The sequence below is a fragment of the Furipterus horrens genome, unplaced genomic scaffold, assembly GCF_987537825.1.
Source record: "Furipterus horrens unplaced genomic scaffold, mFurHor1.1.pri manual_scaffold_10, whole genome shotgun sequence".
Taxonomy (NCBI): Eukaryota; Metazoa; Chordata; class Mammalia; order Chiroptera; family Furipteridae; genus Furipterus; species Furipterus horrens.
In genome coordinates, this window is record NW_028327180.1 from 43,744,313 (window position 1) to 43,769,947 (window position 25,635).

Sequence of the window (25,635 nt, forward strand, 5' to 3'; positions counted from 1 at the left end):
ACCATGTTCCAAAGCAACTCCAAGTCAGAGCAGAGTCCTGAGGTCAGTGACCCAAGCTAAGCCCTTACCTTCACCCCCATCCAACCTTGAGCCTGAACAGGGAAGTACTTGAAGACCCAGTGGATCTTCCTGGGGACCCTCCCCCTGCAGGTGTCTTACCTGCTCACACTCACCATGGAAGGAGCCTGTACACTGAGAAGCTACAGCCCCCGGAAAGCTGGGGTGCGTGTGCACATGGGGCAGGGGGGTGATGCCCCTTCTGAGGTTTTAGTTGTGGTTCCCCTGGGCCTATTTCTAGGCATAGGCTGGAGTTTTGCATCCACAGTGTGGGTGCCCTCAGTGTAATTTGTGCACGTTGAGAAAGTCTGTGAAAGTCAGGAGTCTATCTGGGGTTAGGGCTCATGAATTTGGGAGTTCATTTGGGTCAGAACCTTACACTGAATCCAGCTGAGCATTTCCTTGCTGTGAGAGGAAGCCTGAGAAGGGAGAGTTTCCATTATTCCCCAGGGAAAGAAGGGTGTTGGAGCTCCCAGAGTTCACTCCTGGGGCAGCTCAGTATCCCTTCCCTTTATCCCAGGCACTGACTCACTCTAGGGCTTCTGTCTCAACCTGGAGAGTCTAGAATGTGGAACCTTCTGAGAGTCGCTTTCTTCTGTTCTGTGGGAGGCAGGCTGCTCATCTGAGCTGATTCCAATCCTGTTTCTTTCTTTCCTTTGGATCGTTTATCAACTCTTAATTTTCCTGAGCACTTTGTAATTTTATTCCCTGTGTCCGAAATAACACTTTTAGTGTCTTGGGCTTAAAAATGTAAATTGATTGAGAGATAACGATGTTGGCAAGGCAGGCAAATTGCGGGACTAAATAGAACTTCTTCTGTAGCTTTAGGCTAGAGAACCTCAAGATGTGAGATGAATGTACTTAAGATCTCAGGTCCATTTTTTATTTTTAGAACAGTATTTATAATTGATGTGAAGAAAACTAATCGAAATTTTTGTAAATCTTTAAAAATGTTACTATATTTAAGTAGCTGAACCCAAGCCCGAATTGCATCATAATATATTACTTATTTCAGAAAATGCCTCCATGTGAGATTAAGGAAAAGGACAAACTAGGATGCAACTTGTCCTTTTAGTTAGCAAGAGAATTAATTTTTTTCATTCGTATGGTTTGCACTACTGTAATTATTAGTGCTTAAAGGAATTAAATCCTAGAATGGTGTCCCATGTAAAAAAAATTGTAATTAAAGAATTCTAGTAGATGGTAAAACGTGGTGTATATATATTTCTTTGTTTATCTTAAACAAATCTGCAAGATTAAACAGTCTAATTTAAGAAGACTCACTGCCCCTCCACACATGTTACTCCAGTCACCCCCAAATACAGTTTTTATCATTTCAAGAGCCTCCTGTTAGTGGTTTTTTTTTTTTAAATTTAAAAACAAGTCATCGCAATGCATATTGTTCTTACCCATGTTTGTCCTCATAAAGAGCAGTCAGACTCCGCATTGTTTGGTGTTTGCTGACAGCTCAGGCCGCCCCCTCCCCCTCCCTGTGTCCACCCCTGGAAAAGGCTGAGGAGGAAGTCTGGGCTCCCTGCTCTGGCACTGGCTTCAGATTCCCACCACACAAGCCCCTATGTGTGCAGAACTCTTGCCCTGGCCCCGCCCCTGACCAGGATTCTTTGCTTGACCAAACTTTGTCAGGGTCCTGAACCTTCTCCCAGGCCTACCTTTGAAATTCCTTGTAAAGTCCAGTTTTAGCAGGATCCCTCACCCTCCTATCCGCCACCCTCCATATCTGATCAGGGTCCCCCTCCTCCACCATCAGGTGATGTCTGGTCACCCTGGCCTGTCCGCAGTAAGAGTCCTGTGATGTCGGTTTAGCAGGAACCCCCGAATATCTGGTTCTTCTCTCAGTCATTTTCCATCCACTGGCCCCGCCCTGCTCTCTGGCCATAAATTCCCACTTGCCCGCGCTGTTCTCAGAGTGGAGCCTGGTCTTACTTCTCATCTGCTGTAAAATCCCATAGCAGTGGCCTCCGTACCTGTCGCAGTGGTTCTGAACAAATGCTGCCTTACTATCTGCGACAGGTATCACTGAGTATTTTTTCTTTATCACCCTGTAGCCACAATCAAAACCCAGATCCATTTTTTTAAAACTCTGAAGCCATTTCAGATCTGCTTGAGAGGCCACTCTGCCCTCCCCAGAGACCTCAGTTATGTGACTCATAAGCCCTTTTCTGCCCTGCGTGTATGGGGGGTGGGGGGGGGCGCCTGCAGGTGACTGTAACCATTGGCTACGTGAGCAGCGTGTCCACACATGGGGACCCCCTGGGCTGCCTTCTCTTGCTCGGACTTGCTCACCTGCTCCGCTCCTGCCGGCGGCCTGCACTGTGGCTGCTGGTGCTGGTGCCCTGGTGCTGGGAGCCGTGCTGCCCGGGGGGCACTGCTGAGCCTGCCGAGCCTCAGTTCTGTGTGCAGCGCCTTAGGGGGCAGTTTCGGGAATTTCTAGGTGTTTGGGAGCAGGTGTGTGGGGTTGGGGCCTCCTTAAAGTGGTCCTGGGTTGCTATTTTTGTTGGGACTTACCTGTGGGTTAGAGTGAGGCTGTGACAGTGGCTGAGATGGCCCTGGCATGCCCCAGGGATGGGGACAGGAGAGGACTCCACCCTGTGCAGAGGCGGCCCATCCCATGGTCACTTACAAAAGTGAGAAAGAGAGAGAAAGAGGAGCGGGTGGCAAGGCAGCCAGCAGGTGACGGGCTGAGTCCACCCTGCGAGGAGGCACAGGGCTCCCCAGGACCCTCAGGTAGCTCTGCTGCCGCCGCCCCTGCATCTACTGCAACACACATCCTGACCATTGGGGTCAGTGGGACAACACCCACAGCACCCCGGTGGCGCAGCCAAGGGATTAGTTCAAACCTGATTTCAGCCTAGGTCCTGAAATTCTGTAAAGCAGCTGGTTTCAAGGGAAGGCTCTTAAATCTGATGGCACTGGTTAGAGGCTCTTGGGAGAAGAATATTCTAAATACCAAGGTAGAGAGGCACCTCTTCCACCGAAGTATATACAGTGTCCCTGCTCCCTGAAACAGGGAAGGTCAGGAGAAAGGAAACCCAGGAAAAAAAATACAGAAACTAAACTGATGTCTACAATTTCACTAATTAGAAACCCACAGTGTACTAGAAAAGTTTATACAAGAAAAGAAATGGAAGGACACTGTCTGGTTTTGGGACCTCACAACATCGGTTCCGCATTAATTTTGCCATCTGCTGTAACGGACTTACACACCTTCTTACAAAGTTTGTTAAGGTTTGTTTCACCTTAATAATGAGCACTCTAATCTTACATAAATTCCTTGTGGTCATCGCACCCATTGTCTTAAAATATTTTATACCTGGCAGGGAGGCTCTGAACAAATGATTCATAGACTAAACTTATATTGTCTTTGCAACTTTCAAATTAGCTTCACAAGAAGGGACCCCCAGGGCCTTACCCCCGCAGTTACTTAATATAATACAACGTAACGTAAGTAGGGTCTGGAAAGATTGCAAACTTATAAAAACCTATTTAGGAAGAAGCGATTGTCCCCGGTGCTTCTCCTTTAACCACTGGTCGAATCTTAAGCCTGGAAAGAATGGGTGACATCTCCCACTCTGGTCACACCAAATAAGCCCCTATTCCCTGTCCCCAACATAATGGAAATTATGGACTCCACCCACGCAACAATTGGTAAATATCTTGCTTCACACGTTTGACTATATTTGTTCTGTTCAGTGCCTATTTCAACAGTCTCAGCTGCACTTGGCCTTTGCCTCTGTAGGGACATGATACACCTTTACCTGGTCACCTTCAGGGAACCTCAGCACCATTACCACGGCACACAGCCTCTGCAGACAGAATCTGAACTGCAGACGCCTTTCTGCAGGAGCACAAATATGACACGACACTAATGGCATCCTCCTCTGAGGATGTTTTTTTGACAGTTATTCAGAACATACAAATATTGAACAAAAGGAGACTGAAAAAGCACATGGTTCCATCGACCTGCACATAAGGTGAGGCCCTGATGTTACAGAACCCCTGGGCTGCTCCAGTTGAAAACAAACCCGCGGGCTCTTTAGTTAGGGGCCCGATTGCCCGCCGCCAAAATTATAACTCTCAATACCAGAGTTTAGTGAAAGGAAAAGAATAGTTTATTTAACAGTTATATAGATTTAGTTATTTGCGGATTTCTGTTGTTAAGTCTTATGTTCTTTAAAACCCCTATAAACACATATCCTTGCCCACCCTTCCAAACCAGGCTAGTTTTAGAAAAGTCAGAGAAACCCTTTCCCTACTTTCCAAACACAGTTCAGCTTTACCAGTAGCTGCCAATCATTCAATCCTGATTGGGGAGACCTCGTCTGTGTTATGGGGTCCACCAGCTTTTAATCCAGAACCTCATGGATTCTCAGCCTCCTTGTAAACTGTATAGTTAGTCCTTTTGTAATCCGCACAGTCAGCCTTAACCTTAGTTAAATCCCCACAGTCAGTCCGCCTAAAATGTCTGCCGCTTATTTTTAAATCCCTGACTACATCCTCTGATGTAGTGGGTGCGGTAACCAGTTCTGACCATTCACAGAACCTTACGCAGGTTCTGTGTGCTTTCTCCATACCATCCCCTGGTTCAAGACTCCTCCCATCTACCTGAGGCTTTGGATGCATTAAAGCTATTTTGCATAAAAAAGACACTAGCCACCGGCCTCAGGCATGTGGAGGCATTCTGAAAAGCTGCTTCCTTTTCCCCATCCCCCAGCTGCAAACTCTGGGGTTTTTTGGACTCCCCTGTTTCTGTAACACTGACACCTTGGTTCAGTTTCTGAAAATTATTTGGTAAACGAGGGCTCCTCCCTCTCTCACACTGAAGAAATAGTGATTGTCCACCTCTGACTGGTGTGGCTCAGTGGGTTGAGCCTTGTACCGAAAACAAAAAGGTCTTTGGTTCAATTCCTGGTTAGGGCACATGCCTGGGTTGCAGACCAGGCAACCAATTGATGTTTCTCTCCCTCTTTTTCTCCCTCCTTTCCCTTCTCTCTAAAAATAAATAAATTAAAAAAAAAAATCTTTTTAAATAGGCTGAACTCATCTAGGAAAAATAAAAAATTTCAGGGTTAGCTAAGCATGTCAGCAGGAATCAGGTAAGGAACCCAAGGACCACCATCAAGAAACTGGTTTGCACCAGAAAAATGGAATATGGCTCCTGAAACTCCTTCTCAGTCAAACTTTTGACAAACTTTTCTTTATTAGTATACTGAAAATTCTGCCCAGGGATGGAGATTGAACATTAAAGTGACACAGGTGATGTATGGCTAGGCATGTCAAGCGTATCTGAGAGCTGCGAATGCTCCCTTGGAAATCTGAAAACTTTTTACCCTTTCTCAGGAATCCCCACCTCTGAACCTGCCACCTCCCCCCAAACTTTTAAATATTTTCTTAAGTTCGCAGAATCTTGGAGAAGGAATCATTAGATATTTGATTATCCTTTTCCAGTCCTTGGCCAAGGAATGAAGTTTCTGACTTGCTTTGCTAAATATGTCTTGTCCTATCCATGTGAGCGACACTTGGCAGAATGACCAAGGTTTGGGGTCTCTGACAGTTTCTTACCAGTAAGTATGTTGTAGATGATCTTTTCTGGATGAGGAAGTTCCCCTCTATTCCTAGTTTGCCAACATAAATGGATTTGGGATTTTGTCAGATGCTTTTACATTTTCATTCCTGAATTATTTGCCTTTTTTCCCCCTCAACTTTTAGAGACTTTTCTGAATTTTATTTAAGCTTTTCAAAGAACCACCTTTGGGTTGTGTTAATTTTTTAATTGATTGTCAATAACTTTATTAATTTTTAAAATAATTTTCATGTGTTTTGTTATGTGTTTATTTTGGCTTTAATTTGCTTTTCTTTTTCTAATTCCATCAGAGGGAGGCTTAGATAATTGATTACAGAATTTTTTTTTTCAATCATATGCCTTCAATGCAATAAATTTCTCTCTAGGGACTTTTTGCTGAACCCCACAACTTTTGACAATTTGTATTTTCATATCAATTTATTACAAAATAACTTTAATTACTCTTGAGAGTTCTTTTATCCATGAGTTTGTCAACATTTTTATAAAGTTCTTTCACTCTTTTTTCTTGAGAATATGTAGTAAGTTTCTGAAGTTTGTTTTACTTTTGAGTTGTGGACAAAAAAAGGGGTGGGAGGGTCTATGGAAAGTAACCTCACAGGATGATCTGGTCACAAATTCCTAACTGGGAAGGTCATAGTGGGTAGTATGTGATCTTCCTTATATCTGCTTCTTAACTTCAAATGTATAAAAGGAGCCCTTTAGATCTTGATTCCTGGCAATTGTCATTAGTTTTGGCTCAAATAAACTCTTACTAAAATTTTCTACAGGTTTGGCCATTTCTTACGTAGACACGGTGTTATAAAGTACAATTTCAGCCCAGACCGGCATGGCTCAGTGGGTTGGGTGTCTTCCGGCAAAGAGAAAAAAAAGTCCCCCGTCTATTCCAGGTACCTGGGGTTCAGACCAGGCCCCCATTTGGGGGGTGAACAAGAGGTAACCAGTTGATGTTTCTCTCCCTCTCTTCCCTTCTCTGAAAAAAGAAATACAATCTTAAGAAAAAAAAAAAAAAATCCACGGCTTCCTTTTGCAGACCAGTAGTGTTCAAGTAGATTCATGAGGAAGCTACACGGTCCTGGGACTTGGCATGCAAGTGCAGGGGGAGGGGGTGTGCAGTGGTGATGCCCTTTCTGAGGCTGTAATTTTTGTTCCTAAGGCCTAAATATTTTGCATTCAGAGTGTAATATGTGCATATAGAGAAAATCCATGAAGATCAGGTGTTCTGTGTCTTGGACAAATGGTTTATGAATGAGTTTGTTTAAATCAGAACTTAAAACTGAATCAGGCTGAGAGTTGCCTCATTCATGAGAATGGAAGCCTGGGGGAGGGAGCGCTCCATGCTTACAGGGGAGGGAGGGTGTGGGAGCTCCCACAGTTCACTCCTGCGCTCCTCAGGTGTCCCTCCCCGCCACCTTCCCCTGGGACTGACCCACTCCAGGGGGTTTATCTCAGATGGGGATATCTAGACCCAAAGTTTGCAGTTATAGTTACCTTTCTGAGTGTGGGTTTCCTTCCGAACTGTAGGGGAGCAGGGTGCTTATTTTGATTTCAATATTTGTGTTTCTTTTTATTGAATTCCTTTCGCCAGTGAATATTGCAGCTGCTTGATGTAGTTTCCGTTAGAACCTGGGTTGTTCTTTTAAAAATATGTTTTATTGATTATGCTGTTACAATTGTCCAAATTTCTCTTCCCCTCAACCCAGTGACCCCCCCTCCCTCCAGTTGTCCCCCTCTTAGTCCATGCCCATTGGTTGTGCATATAGTTCTTCTCATATAGTCTACTCCATTCCTTCCTACTCGTCGTCGGCAGCCGTCCGTCTCGAGAGACGATGGTGTAGCTTCTTAAGAGTCTATCTGCACCGCCAAGAATGGCTGTGCAGTCCGACTCGGGAGTGACACGGTATCTGTCTCCTCCCGTGTTGAATCGACATCTTGCGATGACGCTGGAGTGTCCTCTCCAGTGAAGCTGAAGCTACAGAGCCTCGAGAGACGATGGTGTAGCTTCTTAAGAGTCTATCTGCACCGCCGAGAATGGCTGTGCAGTCCGACTCGGGAGTGACACGGTATCTGTCTCCTCCCGTGTTGAATCGACATCTTGCGATGACGCTGGAGTGTCCTCTCCAGTGAAGCTGAAGCTACAGAGCCTGGGCAGGGTGATATGGAAGGTCTGCTGTTGCCCATGCAGCAGACCCCCCCTCTCTTCGCAGCTGAAGGGTCCAAGGGAAAGACGGAGTCAATACAGCTTGGCTTCAGGTGCGCCGCAGGAGTTGCCGGTGTTGACTACAACGTCAAACTGCCTTAGGGACTCCGGCTCCGGATTTTCTGTCGGGGTTTACTCCCTTAGCCTTTCCCCTGAAGAGGTATGCTGCAAGGCAGCGGAGGTTTTTTGGAATCAGAGTTTTCCTTCTCTGATGTGCCCTGACAGGAAGATCGAACCAGCGACACTTAGCTCGCAGGCCGACGCTCAATCCACTGAGCCAAACCAGCCAGGGTATATTCCTTCCTACTATGCTTCTTAATTCCTGCATCATCTCTCTCCCTTTCTCCCCTTCCCCCTACCAGCTGACCTCCCCCCAGTATATTCCCCATACCTATAATTCTTTTTCCACTTCCATTGCCTACTTCGGTTGCCTTTGTTTCGATTCCCTAGCTCAGTGGTTCTCAACCTTCCTAATGCCGCGACCCTTTAATACAGTTCCTCATGTTGTGGTGACCCTCAACCATAAAATTATTTTTGTTGCTACTTCATAACTGTAATTTTGCTACTGTTATGAATCGTAATGTTAATATCTGATATGCAGGATGTATTTTCATTGTTACAAATTGAACATAATTAAAGCATAGTGATTAATCACAAAAACAATATGTAATTATATATGTGTGTTCTGATGGTCTTAGGCGACCCCTGTGAAAGCGTCGTTCGACCCCCAAAGGGGTCGTGACTCACAAGTTGAGAACCGTTGCCCTAGCTTCTGTTGTTGGTTGTTGTGATACAGTTTTCATTTTAATGTTCATAGTTTTGATCTTCCTTCTTCTAAACAAGTCCCTTTAACATCTCATATAACAGTGGTTTGGATCTAACAAATTCCTTCAGTTTTACTTTGTCCTGGAAGCACTTTCTCTGCCCTTCTATTCTGAATGAAAGCTTCACTGGATAGAGTAATTGTGGCTGTAGGTTTTTGCTTTTCATTACTTTGAATATTTCTTGCCAGTCCCTTCTTACCTGCAGAGTTTCTGTTGAGAAATCAGCTGATAATCTAATTGGGACCCTTTTGTACATAATTCTCTTCTTCTCTCTTGTTGCTTTTAAGATTCTCTCTTTATCTTTAATTTTTGACATTCTGATGATAATGTGTCTTGGTGTGGTTCTCCTTGGGTCCAGTTTATTTGGAACTAACTCTCTGTGCTTCCTGGATCTGTAAGTCTATTTCCTTCCCCAAGTTAGGGAAGTTTTTTCACATAATTTTTCAATTTCTAGTTCTTCTTCTTCACCTTCTGGCAACCCTATAATTTGGATGTTTGCTCTCTTACAGTTGTTCCAGAGGTTTCTGAGCTTCTCATTTTTCTCACTTTTTGTTTCCTCTTTCTGCACTGGTTGACTGTTTGTTCCTTCCCTATGTTCCGATTTGTTGATTTGATCCCTGGTTTTCCTTCCCTCACCACTTGTTTCGTATGTGTTTTCGTTCATTTCAGCAGGACTAACCTTCATTCCTTCCCTGTCTTGATTAAGTCCTGCTGTTAGTTCTGTAAGCTGTCTTATAACTACAGTTCCGAACTGAACCTCAGAAAGATTGTCTGTCTGTTCATCCATTAAATCATGTATTTGCTTTCTGGTCAGCTGCGTGATTAGGATCTCTATCATGATCCCTGCCATCCTGACAGTTTTTTGCTTCCTGGGCAGGGCTGTCACACCCCGTACACTATAGGGAGTGGAGCCCCGTGCACTCATCACTATTGGGCCACCCTTTTCACCACACTGTGGCTCTTTGTGTGGGGGCAGGGGTCCAAGATGGATTCCTGCCATTCACTCTTCGCTGAGAGACTGGGAGCCTCCTCCTCTGTCCCCACGCCCTCTGGGCCTCACAGTCTGAGGCAATGGGGATCTGCCTTACGTGGCATTGGAATCGTGAGCTGACGGGTTCGGTCTGCAGCCAGGGGTGCTCCCAGGTGCTTCTCGCCTCCCCTTAAATACGGGTGCCTGTGCTTTCCACAGTCCTGCCGCTCATTGCTGTGGCTGCAGCCATCAGCATAGCTTGATCTCTCCGCGCCAGCTTCACCCCTCCTACCTGTGCAGAGGAGCACCACTTGTTCATAACTTCATACGTTGGACTTCCATGTAGCTTTATTTTCTGGAATTTCTGGTTATTTCTGGTTTTGCGGTAGTTGTAGTCCTTAGTTGTGGAGGGAGATGGAGTATGTCAGTCTAGACTGGAAGTTTAGTACCTGGGGTTTTAATATGTAAGTTGATTGAGCTATCCCATTTGAGTAAGGCAAGGTAATTATGGAATCAAATAGATTTTGGTTCTATTTAGCAAGAAAACCTAAAGATGTGAGATGGGTGCTTGTAACTTCTTGGGTGTTTCTGTATTTTTTGGTTAGTGTTTGTATGCCCATGTTTCTAGACAACTATGACATTGAAAAGGTTTACCATTTCTAAAGCAAATAATTACTTATTTCAATGGAATGAGAAAAAAACAACTGATTTTCTATTTTCATTGATACGAGGGAAATACCTTAAAACCTGTAAAATTTATGAAAATCATAGTCTTTTTGAGGGCTTCAATGCAAACCCCTAATGCATTACCATATGCCACTCATTCCTGAAAATATTCCTAGTGTGAAATACGAGGTCTGTCCGGAAAACGTCCAGCCATTATTAATATAATGAGAATGGTTTGTCTTGTAAACTGGCAGCCAAGGAGAGTGGACTGGAATGCACATGTGTGACATGTGTGAACAATGACAACTCCACTGTACTAGTCAGTGGGGGTGGTAGATGGCATTGAGTGAGCATGTGTACTGTGTGACTGAGTGAGCGGAGTAACGAATCGGCATCCAATTTCGAGTTAAGCTTAAACATTCCTCCGTGGAAACTATTCGAATAATTCAGAAGGCTGCAGCAATGGGTGATTGGCAGCTTCATCATGACAATGTGCCTGCTCATGCATTACATCTTCTGCAGAGTTTTTTGGTGAAACATCAAATCACCCAGGTGAGTCAGCCCCACTACAGTCCAGATTTGATGCCCTGCAACTTCTGACTTTTTCCAAAATTTAAATCACCTTTGAAAGGAAAGAGATTTCAGACCAATGATGAGATTCAGGAAAATATGACGGGGCAGCTGATGGCATTTGGAAGAACTGTGTGCGGTTCCTAGGTGCCTACTTTGAAGGGGACTGAGGCATCATTGTCCTATGTACAAGGTTTCTTGTGTCTTCTTGAATAAATATCTCTATTTTTCATATTGCATGGCTGGATACCTTCTGGACAGATCTCGTATAGTGATGGGAAAGACTATTATAATGCATTTTTTTTGTGAGAAAGGGACTGGGAAAGTTTTGATGTTCTGCTGTTTTGTACCCATTAATATTTAAATAATTAAATCTTGGAGTAGTATTCTGTGTAGAAAAGATGAAATTAAATTAATTCTAAAAAGCAAAAGTTAATTAAAAATACTAATTAAGCATAGAAGATATGGTATATATAAATATTTTTTATTTTTTCATAGCATATTGTAAGGTTAGTTACATTCCTAAGCTAGAAAAGAAGAATCCCTACCCATATATCTTGCTCTACCCTGTGCTCTGACTCCATCCACCCTCAAATAATCAATTTTAATCACTTTTTTTATTATCTTAGTGCTTCTTTATATAAAAACAAGCCAGTGAGAATGCATATCTTTCTTACTTGTATTTGTTCTTGTAATGAGACTAGATCCACATTTTTGATGTCTGTTTACTGACGACTTAAGCCTTCAGCCCTTCATTTCCCTCTGGTCCTTCTTATCTGTCAGGCTGGTAAGAACCTGGAGGCTCCTGCTCTGTGAGCGGCTGCTTGCTGGGGGCCCCTCCCCCAGGCTGTGCTGCCCTGGGTTCTATTGTTGACATCACTGAGCCTGGGTTCTATATTCAGAGGACTCTGGGTTGACAAGGTAATCCCTTGTTTTTTTTTTTTGTGAGCAGGAGTATGGGAATGAAGCTCTTTTTACAGTGGTCTTGGGTCAATATCTTTTCTGGAAACTGTCTGGTCTTTAGCATGAAGGTGTGACTGAGGCTAGGGTACCCCCAACAGCAGGATGTTCTCAGGGGGTCCGAGGATGATCACACCCTTTGAACGAGGTGAGTTCATCAGAAATTCACTCCTTCAAGAGCATTTATTTTAGAGAGAAAGAGAAGCGATAGGGAGAGGCAGCCCATAGGTGGCTCCCTAATACCAGAAGGCTCACCAGGTTTGCTAACTACCTCTGCTGCTGCAACTGCCCTCACTCAAGTGCAGATCCTGACCTCCGGGCTATTGCAGACAGCATCCATAGTCTCACTGTGGTGCAGCAAAGGGATTAGTGGACCCCAGTAAGTCTGACTTTTTTATACAAAGGATTCTGATTATAATTTTTGAAAATACATTGTCCTTCGGAGCGGAAGTATGGGAATGGGGTCTTCCTTACAGTGATTTTATTTTGATGTTTTGGTTGGAATCTATCTGTGCATTTAGAGTGAAGGTGTATCTGAGGCTAAGTTCTTCTTGCAATTTGGGTGGGTAATGGGTGGATACTAGGATAATTGTACCCTGTGAAGTTGGTGATACCATCAGAGGGTTAACTCCTTAAAAAGCAGGCTTTTTTTTGGCAATTTCTGATTTATGTTGAAGCATATAGTTGATATATACTATTAACATCGTTTTAAAGTGTATAAAATAGTAATTGAAAACGTATATAATTTAGAATTGATCAGCAAATAAGTCAGTAACCATCTGTTACCTTTCAAAATTATTATAATATTATTGACTATATTCCCTGTGCTGTACATTAAATTCCTGTGACTTATTTATTATGTAACTGGAATTCTGTACCTCTTCTTCCTCTTCATCTTTTCCACCCATCCCTCTGCCCCTCATTTCTCTGGCAGTCATCAGTTTGTTCTCTGTATCTCTGAATTTGTTTATGTTTTGTTTGTTGATTGGTTTAGTTCTTTTTAGATTCCCCACATAAATGAAATTATACAGTATTTGCCTTTGCCTGCAAAACACTTTTGAGTTCTAGCTGTACCTTATGATTATAACACTGATTCTCCTAAAATACTCCTTACTGAGCTGGAAAACTCCTAAACCATAGTTCATGAATTTAAGTTAAATATCTTTGCCACTTCCAATCTAGCTGCACAGAATGGTTTTTACTCCTTAGTAAAATCAGATGATATGACCCAGTATAAATGAATCAGGGCCTTCAAGGATTGAAAACTGTTATAAGAAACCTTTTAGGAAGAAGTGGTGATCTTCAGTTGTCCTTTGAAGAGCTGAATTTGGCCTGTACTTGATACTGGAAAGAAAGAATGACACCTTATAGTGGATTCTCTCAGCCTTGAGGTTGTGGTCACACCAAATAACCCCCTGTACCCAGTACCCAACCATACTGAATATACTGACTCTATCCACTTAGCCACTGGTACACATTTTGTAGGTAAGTCTGTTCTGTTTAGTGTCTGTTTCAACAGTCTCTCAACTGCAGCGGGGCTTCACCTTGAAGGGACATGATACACCTTTTCCTGTTAACACCGCACACAGCCTCTGCAGGCAGGATCTGAATTGCCTTTACCTTGCTCGAGAACAGGTATGACATGACATTCATGACATTCTCCTCTGTGGACATTCATTTGACATATCTAAGAAAAGTGAATGGTTCACTTACTGAATGAAACATGAGGCCCTGATTCCTTGGTTACTTAAAAAAAATTAGTTTAATAAACACAATGCCACAACATTCCTACCAACATGATGACATAGCTCCTGCCCTTGTATGTCAGTTTTCACCCTAGTGCATTTCTAACCTCAAAAAACAAGTCCATGAAGTTTTCTTTTGTTGTTCTCTCAAGCTATTTCATGCCTGCGAGAGATGACTGGCTCACTCTCTCCAAAGACCTCATCTTGGAAGTAATAAGTCCTTTGGTACCCTACTGGGCATGTGTGTTGTCATCAGCTGAGGGTGCCATGTTTGGGTTAAGCTATCCTGTGCCTTTACTCCATGGGGAACAGGGGGGAGAGTGGGTTTGGAAATGGAAGGAGAAGGGAGGGCATTCTTTAGAGCGGCTGATCAGGACAAGCTCCCTTCTAATTGGGAAATAGAGATTTTATGCTCTTTTGAAGGAAAACACTGCTGACACCATTATATAATTTACAATCATGTGCAAATTCTTCACGAAACCATTGTGGATGTCAATGAACTCTCTTGCAAGCTGCAGCTTTGAATTTGCTCCTCAGTGTCTGCAGGTCCCCAAATTGACTGTTACGGTTGTTCTAGAGGGAGCACGCTGGTATATTAGTGTCTCGTGTGTGTGCCTGTGTGTGTCTGAAATGGGCTGGCAGCAGCCTGGCGCACAGGAGTATAGGGGTTTTGTGGCCTAAGTTGTCCTGCCTTCTTCCTAGTATCTGAGCTCCAAGTTCCAGGAACCGAGTCTGTAATAAATATTACACAAGGTAAAAGCAGAGCTTCCCCACAAGGATATTTTTATTGAGGCAGCTGCCTCTGATTACAGGTATACCTTGGTGATATTACAGACCATTGCAATAAAGTGTTTGAGTCAGTAATCAATTGTACAATGTTTTTGATTTCCCAGTGTATAAAGAAGTTCTATTGACGTGATACTTTAGTCTGTTAAGTGTGCAGTACCTTGTGTCAATAATGTCAGTGTACATGCCTTAATTTAAAAAATACTTTACTGCTAAAAAATGCTCACCATCATCTGAGCCTTCAGGGAATTGTAATTTATTGTTGGTGGAGGGTCTTATCTCCATATTGATGAAAATGCAATTATCTGCCAAGTGAAATAGATTGAAGCTCAATAAGTAATGGGGATAGAAAGTTTTTCACTACTTTTTAAAAAATTTAAACCTCATGCAGATGAGGTTTTGTAGGATGCTGTAAATAGGTAATAACATGAAGGAATTTTTTTCATAAGAAATAGGTGGTTTTAAAATAATAATATTTGTTTTATTTGTGTCATTTCTGTCATTTCCTGGCATTCTCTGAACTTTTCCATTAGAGAAAAATATAATGTAATGTGATCACAGAAAAAAAATGTGTTAATAATTTTTACTTGTTAATTATATAAGGAATCAAGTGTTGATGGATTTTTTTTTTTTTATAATGTGCTTTCTGAATACACTTAAAAGGATAAATAGTCCTTTTAATGCAGAGGAAAAGGACAGGCATTGCTCTAGCACAGAGTTAAAGCCAAGGGAACTATAAAGCACACTTGGGTGTTCACTGTGCCATGATGGATAAATTTTTGATGATTAATTCATAGTATAAATGTTTGGAGGTAAGAAGATTATAGGTAACCTTCCTATAAATAGGGTCTAGGTGTCCAGTACTGTCAGTCTTACAAATCATGTATTTGGGGTGTTTTAGGACTCAGTGGCCTTTGAGGATGTGGCTGTGAACTTCAGTCCAGAGGAATGGGCCTTACTGAATCCTGCACAGAAGAAACTCTACAGAGATGTGATGCAGGAAACCTTGAGGAACCTGGCCTCCATAGGTAAGGATGACAAGCTACCCTCACTTCCTCAATGAGAGGATGTGGGATGTGGGAAGGGAGGATATTGGTCAATAAACTGGGCATTGCCATGTTACGGCTACATAGGCAAGATTGAACACTCTGAAGCAGTGTATAAAGTAAGCAAAGGATTTTTAATAATGGCCAGGAGTGGGGCAGACCCTGAGCTGATCTTTAACATGCTCCAACCTACAGTGGAGGCTAAACGCTGGGTTTTTATACTGGTGCAGTCTCTTTGTTTCTTCTTTGGTGGGAAACAGCCTTAGGAAGAGGGGACTGAGCAGAACTGCAGAAATGTCTTGGCAGTAACAGGAACAGAAATTTGCAAGGCTATAAGGTTATCTCTGGCGGCAACATAGCTCTTCAGCCAGGGACGAACTCCCTGTGAAGCAATTTATCTTCAAAAGGCTAGACATTCTGCAAAGCACAACCTTCACAAATGTTATAAACCAGACACAAGCAAGCAAATGGGAGGTGATAGCGGCTGAGGTGCTTTTAGCTTGTAAATGACTAATTGCTATAACACTCCTTTTTACATTTCTTTTTCCAAGGCCTTTTAGCAAGTCCTTGCTACTTCTTACAAAGAACATTTAAAGCCCTTACATACTTACATATTTAGCAGACCTTTGAAACTTTTTTTTACAGGGAATATTTGGTGCCCCTACAGCCACAGCTCATCATAGAACTAGAAGCTAATGATTTTTCTGTAATTTATAATACTTTGGACTGATTTCTCTGGGTCTGCGTTATAGGTAAACTGTGGAAAGATGTTGTTATGGAAGACCAGTACAAAAACCAGGGGAGCAAACAAAGGTGAGTCACATGATAGAAAGCAGGATCTCACATAAAAGCCTGTTATGCTACACATTTTAAAAAGAAGCAACCAAAACAACTCCTGCTTCAAATTAATTACTTCTCAGAAATTGTCACCAAATTACTTTCTTATATATGATGTAGATGTTCACTTTTGCAAACTAGTTCTCATGAAAACAGCATTAGTAAACCCTGTATGAATGTCACTGTTTTGATAATCGTAAGGTAAAGTTTTTCAGAATTTTCAGTGTATTCTATTTTAAACAATACTGATAAAGCAGCATATCTATAATTTTGCTACAAATTATAAAAATGTAGTTCAATTATTCTAATAAATATAAAATCACTAATAAATACCTCATTAATAATGGGTTTGCTTCATGTTTTTTACAGAAGTCATGGGGTAGAGAGACTCTGTGAAGGGGGAAAAAGTAGTCAATGTGGAGAAAACTTCAGCCTTTTTCCAAATCTCAGTGTGAAGAAGAAAACTCTTCCTGGAGTAAAACCGTGGGAATACAGTGTGTGTGGGGAAGTCTTCATGCATCATTCATCTCATAATAGGCACGTCCGGTGTCACACTGGACACAAGCCCTCTGTGTATCAGAAATATGGAGAGAAGCCGTATAGATGTAACATATGTGGAAGAGCTTTCAGTTATCTTCAGTGTTTTGAAAAACATGAACAAAATCACAATGTCGAGAAGTCATATAAATGTGAGGAATGTGGGAAAACCTTCATGTGGCTCAAAACCCTTCAAAGACACAAGATCACACATACTGCAGATGCTGCTTATAAGTGTAAGGTATGTGCGAAAACCTTTACTTCTTCAACTTCATTGCAAATATGTGAAAGAACCCACACAGGAGAGAAGCCTTATCAATGTCAACACTGTGGGAAAACCTTCAGATGTTATAGAAGTTTTCAAAGACATGAAAGAAATCACACGGAAGAGAAACCCTATCAATGTAAAAAGTGTAGTAAAGCCTTCATGTATCCCAGTTATCTTCGAATACATGAAAGAACTCACGCTGAAGAGAAACCCTATGAATGTAAGGAGTGTGGAAAGACCTTCAGATCTCCCAGTTCCTTACAACCACACAAAAGAAGTCACAAAGGAGAGAAACCCTATGAATGTAAGGAGTGCGGAAAAGCCTTCAGTAATTATAGGTCCTTACAAATACATGGAAGGTCTCATACTGGGGAGAAACCTTATGAATGTCAACATTGTGGTAAAGCATTCAGTGCTCCTAATTATCTTCGAAAGCATGAAAGAACTCATATTGCAGAAAAACAATATAAATGTAAGGAATGTGGAAAAGCCTTTAGGTTTTCTAATTCCTTACAAACACATGAAAGGACTCACACAGGAGAGAAACCCTATGCATGTAAAGAATGTGGGAAAGCCTTCGGATCTTCTGGTAACTTACAAACACATGAAAGAATTCACACAGGAGAGAAACCCTACGAATGTAAGGAATGTGGAAAATCCTTCAGATACTCCAGTTCTTTACAAATGCACAAAAGGACTCACAAAGGAGAAGAACCCTATGTATGTAAAAAATGTAGTAAAGCATTCAAATATCCCAGTAATCTTCGAATACATGAAAGAATTCACAGTGGAGAGAGACCCTATGAATGTAAGAAATGTGGAAAGACCTTCATATCTTACATTTCCTTACAAACGCATGAGAGAACTCACACTGGAGAGAAACCCTTTGAATGTAAACATTGTGGTAGAGCCTTCATTTCTCAAAAATCCCTGCAAAGACACCTGAAAATGCATACTTGAAATATACCTTTTCAATGTTAGGAATGTGGGAAAGCAGTCACTTGCCTTATTTTGTATCAAAGACATAAAATATTTTTATACTGGAAAGAAACACTATGAATGAAAACAATGTGGTAAAGCCTGCATAGAACAGAGTACCTTACAATGATATGAAAGAACTTATACTGGGAAAAAGAAAGGTGAATGTTAGGTATGTAGAAAAGCTTTTATTTTATTTTTTTGAAAAGCTTTTAACAAAATCCTTCAAAGTCACAAGATGAGAGTGCACACAACTGAGAAAAATATATAAATGTGTGGCATGTGGGATAAACTTCAGTCATTTCTCTTCTGAAGGCATGAAAGGACTCACTGGATCAAACCTCTTGAATGTAAAAAAGCTTGGGGAAGAATTAAATTGACCTATATCTGTACATGTAAAACTTTTACCAAAAATATAAAAATGAGAATAATGTAATAAGGCTTAATGAAAATGAATTCATATATAATTTTCTAGAAAAAAATTGACATTAAAGCATTGATAGTAGAATTGTAAATTATGTGGGGGTGGGATATAAGGAGACTAAATGGTAATGGAAAAATACAATAAATTTTTTAAAATTGTAAATTATGTTTACCAAGCTTTTTTCTTTTCTTACTATCCGGTGCATCATTGTATAACTTAAGCTGCTCTTCTGCATGGATAGATTCCCAATTTTTTACTGAGATTTTAATCCCAGTATAAGTGGACCTGTGCAATTCAAACTTTTGTTGTTCAAGGGTCAACTGTAATTATTTTCAGAAGTGAATATTGATTTGAGATAATTCTGCAGTTGTCTTCCAGTAGTATTATATAACATTACTAGGGACTGATTTTTTAAAGTTAAATAAGTTAATAACATTGTTTTGTTATATTTTTAAGGCTGTTAGATTTATGGGTTAATTCAAGTGTATTTCTAATATGCAGTTAGGTTTGTTTTTTTATGATGTTTATTTCTTGTGTGTGTTAAAGGGCCATTGAAAAATGACAGTATTGTATAAGCTGGGGTTTTCCTACAGCTCTTGTGACAGTTCCTGGGTACTTGTAGTCCATTATATATAGTCTTCCTTTCTTACTAAACAAGCCTCCTTTTTCCATTCTTATAAAAAGTTGAAGTAAATTTTATGTTTGTCAAATTTATGAAAGAATGAAGTTTCCTGTGAGTTATTATTTTTAATTTTAAACTTTTGCTTTTTCTCTCGGCTGGCATATAGTAAATAGATGTTGATTTAAGAAGAGAGACAGAACATTTAAGTTGGACACATTCCCTCTTTTGATAGTGTTAGAAATTAGGTTTTTCAGGATTCATTTTCTCTATTGTTCCATATTAAAATTCACCACTAGGCTCACTTGCATGTGATTTGGAAGGCAGAAGCAAAGAAGGCATTTGTCAAATATTGGCACCACCACCATATAGGGGGAGACAGAAATACACAGGGGCTTTGAGGGTGCCACCTTCCAGCTGATTTCTTAAAGCCCTTCAACTCTTTGATTTTCATTTTCTTAGTGGTGTAGTTTTCCTCTGATATCTTCACAAGATCTACATCAAAGACCTATCAGAGTGTGGATTATTTTTAAGTACTCTGGTATCCACCAGGAAACTGATTTAGATTATGCATATTTCTGATTCCTGTCTTCTCTAGATTATATCTGTATGAGGTCTAACTTGTATGGAAACATTTTATGCTGTCAGCGATGCTAGTGAATATGTTTTCCTGATTGAATGTGACATCTGCAATGGTGCTGTCAAAAGGAAGGATATGGGACATTGTTTCTCTGCTGCTTGTGCAGTGGATGCCTTGACCCGGTCCTTCCATGTGAGAATCAGTACCTTCCTCCTGTCCAGAAGGCTGTGGGTGTTGCCTGTTACTTGTAACTGAATGCAGTCCCTCAGCATGTTTTCAGTTATGTGTGACTGTATGTGATTAAAACTATGTGCCTGTTTTGTAAAACTAACACTTATGCAGTTTGCTTCATAGAAATATTTTATTAACTGTCTTTTAAGTCATAGAATGCTAAAAAATATTGTGCTTCCTGTGATGATATATTGACATGTTCCATTATAATTATGGAATTCCAGATAAAGGTTGCAATTTTCAATGTAATTATTATATAAGACAATTTTATCATGTGCATGTAATTTCAGGTATTTTTTTCCTCAGGCAACTTCTATTGTTTATTCTTTTTTTAATTAAAAAAAAACTTTTAAAGATTTTATTTATTTATTTTTTAGAGAGAGGGGAAGGCATGGAAAAAGAAAGGGAGAGAAATATTGATTGGTTGCCTCTCACATGTGCCCCAATCAGGGACCAGGCTATAACCCAGGCATGTGCCCTGATTGGGAATCGAACTGGAAACCTTTTGCTTTGCTGGACAATGCCCAATCGAGCCACACTGGTCAGAGCTATTTTTAATTCTTTTATAACTATAATTTTTTGTCATATAACTATATTTTTTAGTCTTAATACTGAAAATGGAAATTATGGTTTTCTCAGTACCCTGTTGCCAGTAACCTACAGGATTGTACCTCTAGTCGAAACTAGAGGCATAATGAATTCTGATAAGAATGACCACAAACCGTCAAGGACTGTGAGGTATGACAGTAACATGGTGCTCAAAAGCACTTATAGGATTTTAGCTTTTGTTAGATGATTTGATTGCTAGTCAAGGGAGCAAGAACTTTTCCTGTATTGAATGCTGTGAGGAAGTAAATTTTATTCTATCATTGGTAATCTTAATCATTTTCTAGAAGAAAAAATAATTTAGTGGAGCTAGAGATAATTTGTAAGACACTCCAGTCAGTAATATTAGTAGGAAGAGGGGAATATTGGTCCTTGTTATTATTTGGAAATGCATCCATTACCCCTTATAATGACATGGGCACAAAATATGCTTATGAATATCTTGGTGTAGGATAAGACTGGCCTCACAATGAGAACAAAGCCAGTTCTTGGTCCTCTGCAATAGCTTTTGTTTTTCCTACCTTTTATTTAAGACACGTGTATCATTCTACAGTGTATTAGATACAGTTTATCATAAAATACCTTACACAATAATTCATTCTTAGTATATTACATATTTAATATTTCCTTTAGGTTTCTACTGAGGCCTATACGTTTCAGTCAATTGTGAGAGAACATAAACCTAGCAAAGGAGAAAGACTAGACCAGTATTACAAACAGCCTTTACTTCTCCAAATACATTCTGGACGTTAATGTTTGAACATGCCTCATTGCCATGCACTTTAGAGTCGTCATACCCAATTTAGCACATATAATCAACAACCTGTAGGATTTCGATATAGTGACATAAAACAAACTTGTTCAAGTCGTGGTGCTCATGCTTTTGTAGGAAAAGAGAGATGGTTAACAAATGGTAAAACTTTGGTTTATAAGATAGAAATAAGGGCTGTGATGGAATGTAAGAATAATGTGAGATAATAGTGAGGCTGGAGTGTGCATATATCTGCTATGAAGGTAGGAGCCTCAGGGAGTGACAATGTTACTAGTGATCACCCAAATTCCTAGCATGTAATACATCTTAAACACTTTTAGGAACTGCTTGGGTGTGCAAGTAAATAGAGTGTACAAAGTCTTACACTTTTGTAATTAACAGTAAAGATTCTCCCCGAAAATAAAGATACAGAAGTAATTTATCTTCATTTTTTAAATTATTGAACATTTTGTATATAGAATATGTGTGTAGGTGTGTGGTGAGCGGGGCGGGGGGAGGGGCACGGGTGAGCAGGGTGGGCGGTGTCCCAGGTCCTAGCTGTACCACCGGGGGCCTACGAGGCCGGGGCGCCCCGTCGGAGTGAGGGTGCTGGTGCCGTGGTGTGTCTCGGGGATCCCTGGGTTCCGTTGGGAACTGCGGAGGAGGGGGTTAGTCCCTGGGCCCGCGGCAGCCACCTGCCCCAAGTGCTGCGCCTAAAGCAGCAGCAGGAGCCCAAGCGCCACCAGGTGCCGGACCCGGGGAATAGCCGCGGCGGCCGCCAGGTGCGGTCCATGGGAACTGGCCAAGCCAGGCCCGAATCTGAGCCAGGCAAGGGGCCTGCGAGGCTGCGAGTGCCCGGAGAGAGAGAGAAGCAAGGCAGGAAACATCGCTCATATCCTACCTGCATGACCGAACTCACTGGAGTGCGTTTGAGCAGCTTGCCTTCGGAGCCCACCCAAAATATCTGGATGATGGTTGCCCCGTCCTCAGTGCATTGGGCTTGGCGTGGACTACGAGGTTCAGACCCAGGGACCACCATGATAATTTGGGGGTCTGGGGAAACCATCTCCTGGAGAGTTGGAACCATTTAAGAACTCGTGACTTTTACTAAATCAAAACCACGCATAAGCTCCTGTGCCCCGCCCGCCCACCCCTCTCCACCCGGAAGGGGCTGCAGGTGGAAGCCCACGAGGGGCTCGCTCCTCACTCCGCCATCAATCACCTCGCCCGCGATCCGCGCCTGCACTTCCCCAAATCCTCGCCAGGTGGGCTGGAGGCCTCTCATCCACGTCCCTCCGACCCAGCTCCTTGCCTGCCCAGCTTCCGAGGCCGTCAAGGCGCTATTCCCACAATTACGATCTTTGAAAAACAAACAAACAACAAAACAAAAACCCCAAAACTAAATAGGCGCGGGTTTGGGGACTCCCAGCCTCAGTGAGTGCGGCCGCCCAGCGGCAAGCCCGCAGCGGGCTCCCGTGCCCGGCGCTGATATTCCCCACGGCCGCTCGGCCGCTCGAGGCGAGCGCGAGCCCAGGCAGTGCCACGGCCGGTGCGGGCCAGAAGCCCGGCCGGGGCTCGGAGACCGAGAGCCTCGCCTCGACCCTGGAAGCTGCGTCTGCGGGCGCTCTGGGAGCCAGAGCAGGAGAGAGGGTTCTGCGGCGGACGGTGGGGCTGCTGAAGGCCCTGCCCTGGAGAAGCCTCTGCCTGGTGCTTAGAGATACGCCTGGACCTTGCAAAAGAGTGCCCTGCGGAAGATCTCGCTGTTGCCCCTGACAGCAGGACCCTGCTCTGCCCACACCTCAGCCCCCCAGGGAGGGGATCATGGGGCGGCCACCTGAATCCCAAACACCAGCCTTCTGACTGAATACACCCCCCAGCCGTGCTGAGGCTCAGCTCCTAGTGGAAGGGCAGACGGGACTAAAACTACTTGCGGGGCTCCGAGGACTGAAAGAAAAGTGTCTGACACCTTGGACACATGGAGAGTGTGCCAGTGGACACCTCGGTCCTGCTTGGGGGTCCAGTGACATTCACCTCTGTGGGCTGGGTCTGGCTGCCGGCCTCAGCTCTGAACACAGACTGCAGCAGCTCACCTCGGAGCTGAGTTCGAGGGCAGCTCTGGTCTGCTTCTGCCTGGGCTTCTGCTTGGGCTGGGGGTCAGGCTGGGCAGGGGGCTGAGCTGGCAGAGATGCAGGGTCCTGGAGCTGGGGGCTGGAATTCCCCTCCTCCTCCAGGAGCTCAGCAGTGACTCTTCTGCCCCTGAGAAAACACAAAGGTTATGTTTTTAAATAATAAATGTCCCCCAAACCAGAGTCCTGGGCCCCTCTCCTCCCCATCTGTTTGGTGGGGAGGCCTGCGGGTCACCTTATCAGAGTTTGGGTGGTGGCTCCCCTGCCTGCCACTCTCGCTGCTGAGCTCTCCCTTTGTCACGTACAAGGGCAGGGGAAGTGGCCCCGCAACTCAGCTAGAGCTGGGCTTTCCAGCTGCTAGGCCTGAGAAAGTGCCCATGGAGGTGCCGGAGACCTTCTGTTGGATGGGAGACCCTGTCTGGGCATGGGGGTGGGGGCCTGCCTTGGGGTATTACAACATATAGTATAAAAACCCTTCCCTCCACTCTCCAACAACTGCACCTCAGATGGAAGCAAGGAGGGGACCAGGCACAAAGCAAAGGACACAGCTCTGCCCTGGGAAGGCAGCTAAGAGCAAGGAAGGTGGGCTTCTCTGGGGAATGACCCTCCTCCCCACAAAATCCCCACCCTGATGGACAGGAGAGCAGAGCCTGGGGCCCCTGTTGGAGGATAGAGGAACTGCCCCTGCGCCAGTGTTAGTTCTGGGGGCAGAGGGGCCACCCGGAGAACTGGATACACTGTCAGGTAGGGAGAAGCTTGATTTTCAGTCTCCCCGTGGACACTGCCTCTTTATTGTGATGGGCTCCAGTACATGGTGGGTCTCTGGTGTGGTCAGGAGGTACAGAGGGTGGAAGACAGGGGAACTTGAACTTTTTAAATGATATTAAAAAAAAAACAAAACTTAAATCGCCAAGTGAGACAAATAGTTTTGGGACAGTTCACTCACCTCTGATTAGACCTGAAGTGGCAGGTTTCGGGGGTTATATTTATTTAGCCTTCTGAGCTTTCTCTGCTGACTTGGTGACTTTTTCAGCTCCAGCTGCCTTCTTGACCACTGCTTTGACGACACCAACAGCAACTGTCTGTCTCCTGTCATGAACGTGAAAATGGCCCAGAGGAGGAGAGTCAGAAAAGCTCTCAACACACACAAGCTTGCAAGGAACCATATCAACAATGGCAGCATCACCAGATTTCAAAAACTTTGGGCCATCTTCCAACTTCCTTCCAGAATGATGATCAATCTTCTCCTTCAGCTCAGCAATATGAGCTGTGTGACAATCCAGCACAAGTGCATACCCAGCACTGATCTGACCTGGGTGATTCAGTGTAATCATCTGAATTGTGAAGCCAGCTGCTTCCATTGTTTCTCTCACCAGCCACATTGCCATGGTGAACATCTTTGACAGACACATTCTTGACCTTGAAGCCCATATTGTCCCCAGGAAGGGCTTCACTCCAAGCTTCATGGTACATTTTAATATACTTCAGTTGTTATGTTGACTGGAGCAAAGGTGACCACGGTGTCAGGTTTGAAAACACCAGTCTCCACTTGGCCCACAGGGACAGTATCAATACAACCAATTTTGTAGACATTTTGGAGGGCCATTATAGATCCTTGTCAGCTGGACGAGTGGGTGGCAGGATGTAATCCAGTGCTTCAAGCCGAGGGGTTCCACTGGAATTTCCATATTTATTACTGACTTTCCATCCCTTGAACTAAGGCATGTTGGCACTTGGCTCCAGCATATTGTCATCATTCCAACCAGAAACTGGTACAAATACTACTAGTCATGGCTAGAGCCAATTGTTTTAACATAAGTGCTGACTTCCTTAACAATTCCCTTGTATCTCTTTTGACTGTAGGGTGGAATCCATTTTATTAACCCTATTAATTGTTTGACATCCAGTGTGTAAGCCAGAAGGGCCTGCTCATGGGTTTGCCAATTCTTGAAGATATCTGCTTCAAATTCTCTATTGTCAGCAGCAACAATTAGGACAGAACATTCGACCTGACATGCACCTGTCATCATGTTTTTGATAAAGTCTCTGTGTCCTGGGGCATCGATGATGGTCACATAATACTTGCTGGTCTTGAATTTCTACAGGGAGATATCAGCGGTGATACCACACTATATTTCAGCTTTCCCACTTGAAGGAACCCTTCCCCATCTCAACAGCTTCTTTCTCAGAACTTTGGATGGTTCTTCTGTCAATCCCACTACATGGTCAGATGGCCAGCACTGGCAGACTTGCTC

General features: G+C 43.0%; 1 protein-coding gene, 1 non-coding gene and 1 pseudogene across 2 annotated transcripts; 1 reads left to right on the forward strand and 2 right to left on the reverse strand.

Annotated features, from left to right (window-relative positions):
* Positions 1-2,250: 2,250 nt before the first annotated feature.
* Positions 2,251-18,025, forward strand: LOC149999902 (uncharacterized). Its single transcript, XM_090290193.1, has 5 exons — positions 2,251-2,523; positions 15,279-15,405; positions 16,176-16,236; positions 16,630-17,393; positions 17,472-18,025. The coding sequence occupies exons 1-5, from the start codon at positions 2,251-2,253 to the stop codon at positions 18,023-18,025; spliced, it is 1,779 nt and encodes a 592-aa protein (XP_090146319.1).
* On the reverse strand, positions 15,013-15,142 carry LOC149999903 (small nucleolar RNA SNORA22). The gene has a single exon (XR_016513826.1). It is a non-coding gene; the product is annotated as a small nucleolar RNA SNORA22 (small nucleolar RNA).
* A 6,341-nt stretch (positions 18,026-24,366) lies between the features above and the next one.
* LOC149999904 (elongation factor 1-alpha 1 pseudogene) lies at positions 24,367-25,410 on the reverse strand (annotated as a pseudogene).
* Positions 25,411-25,635: the final 225 nt, after the last annotated feature.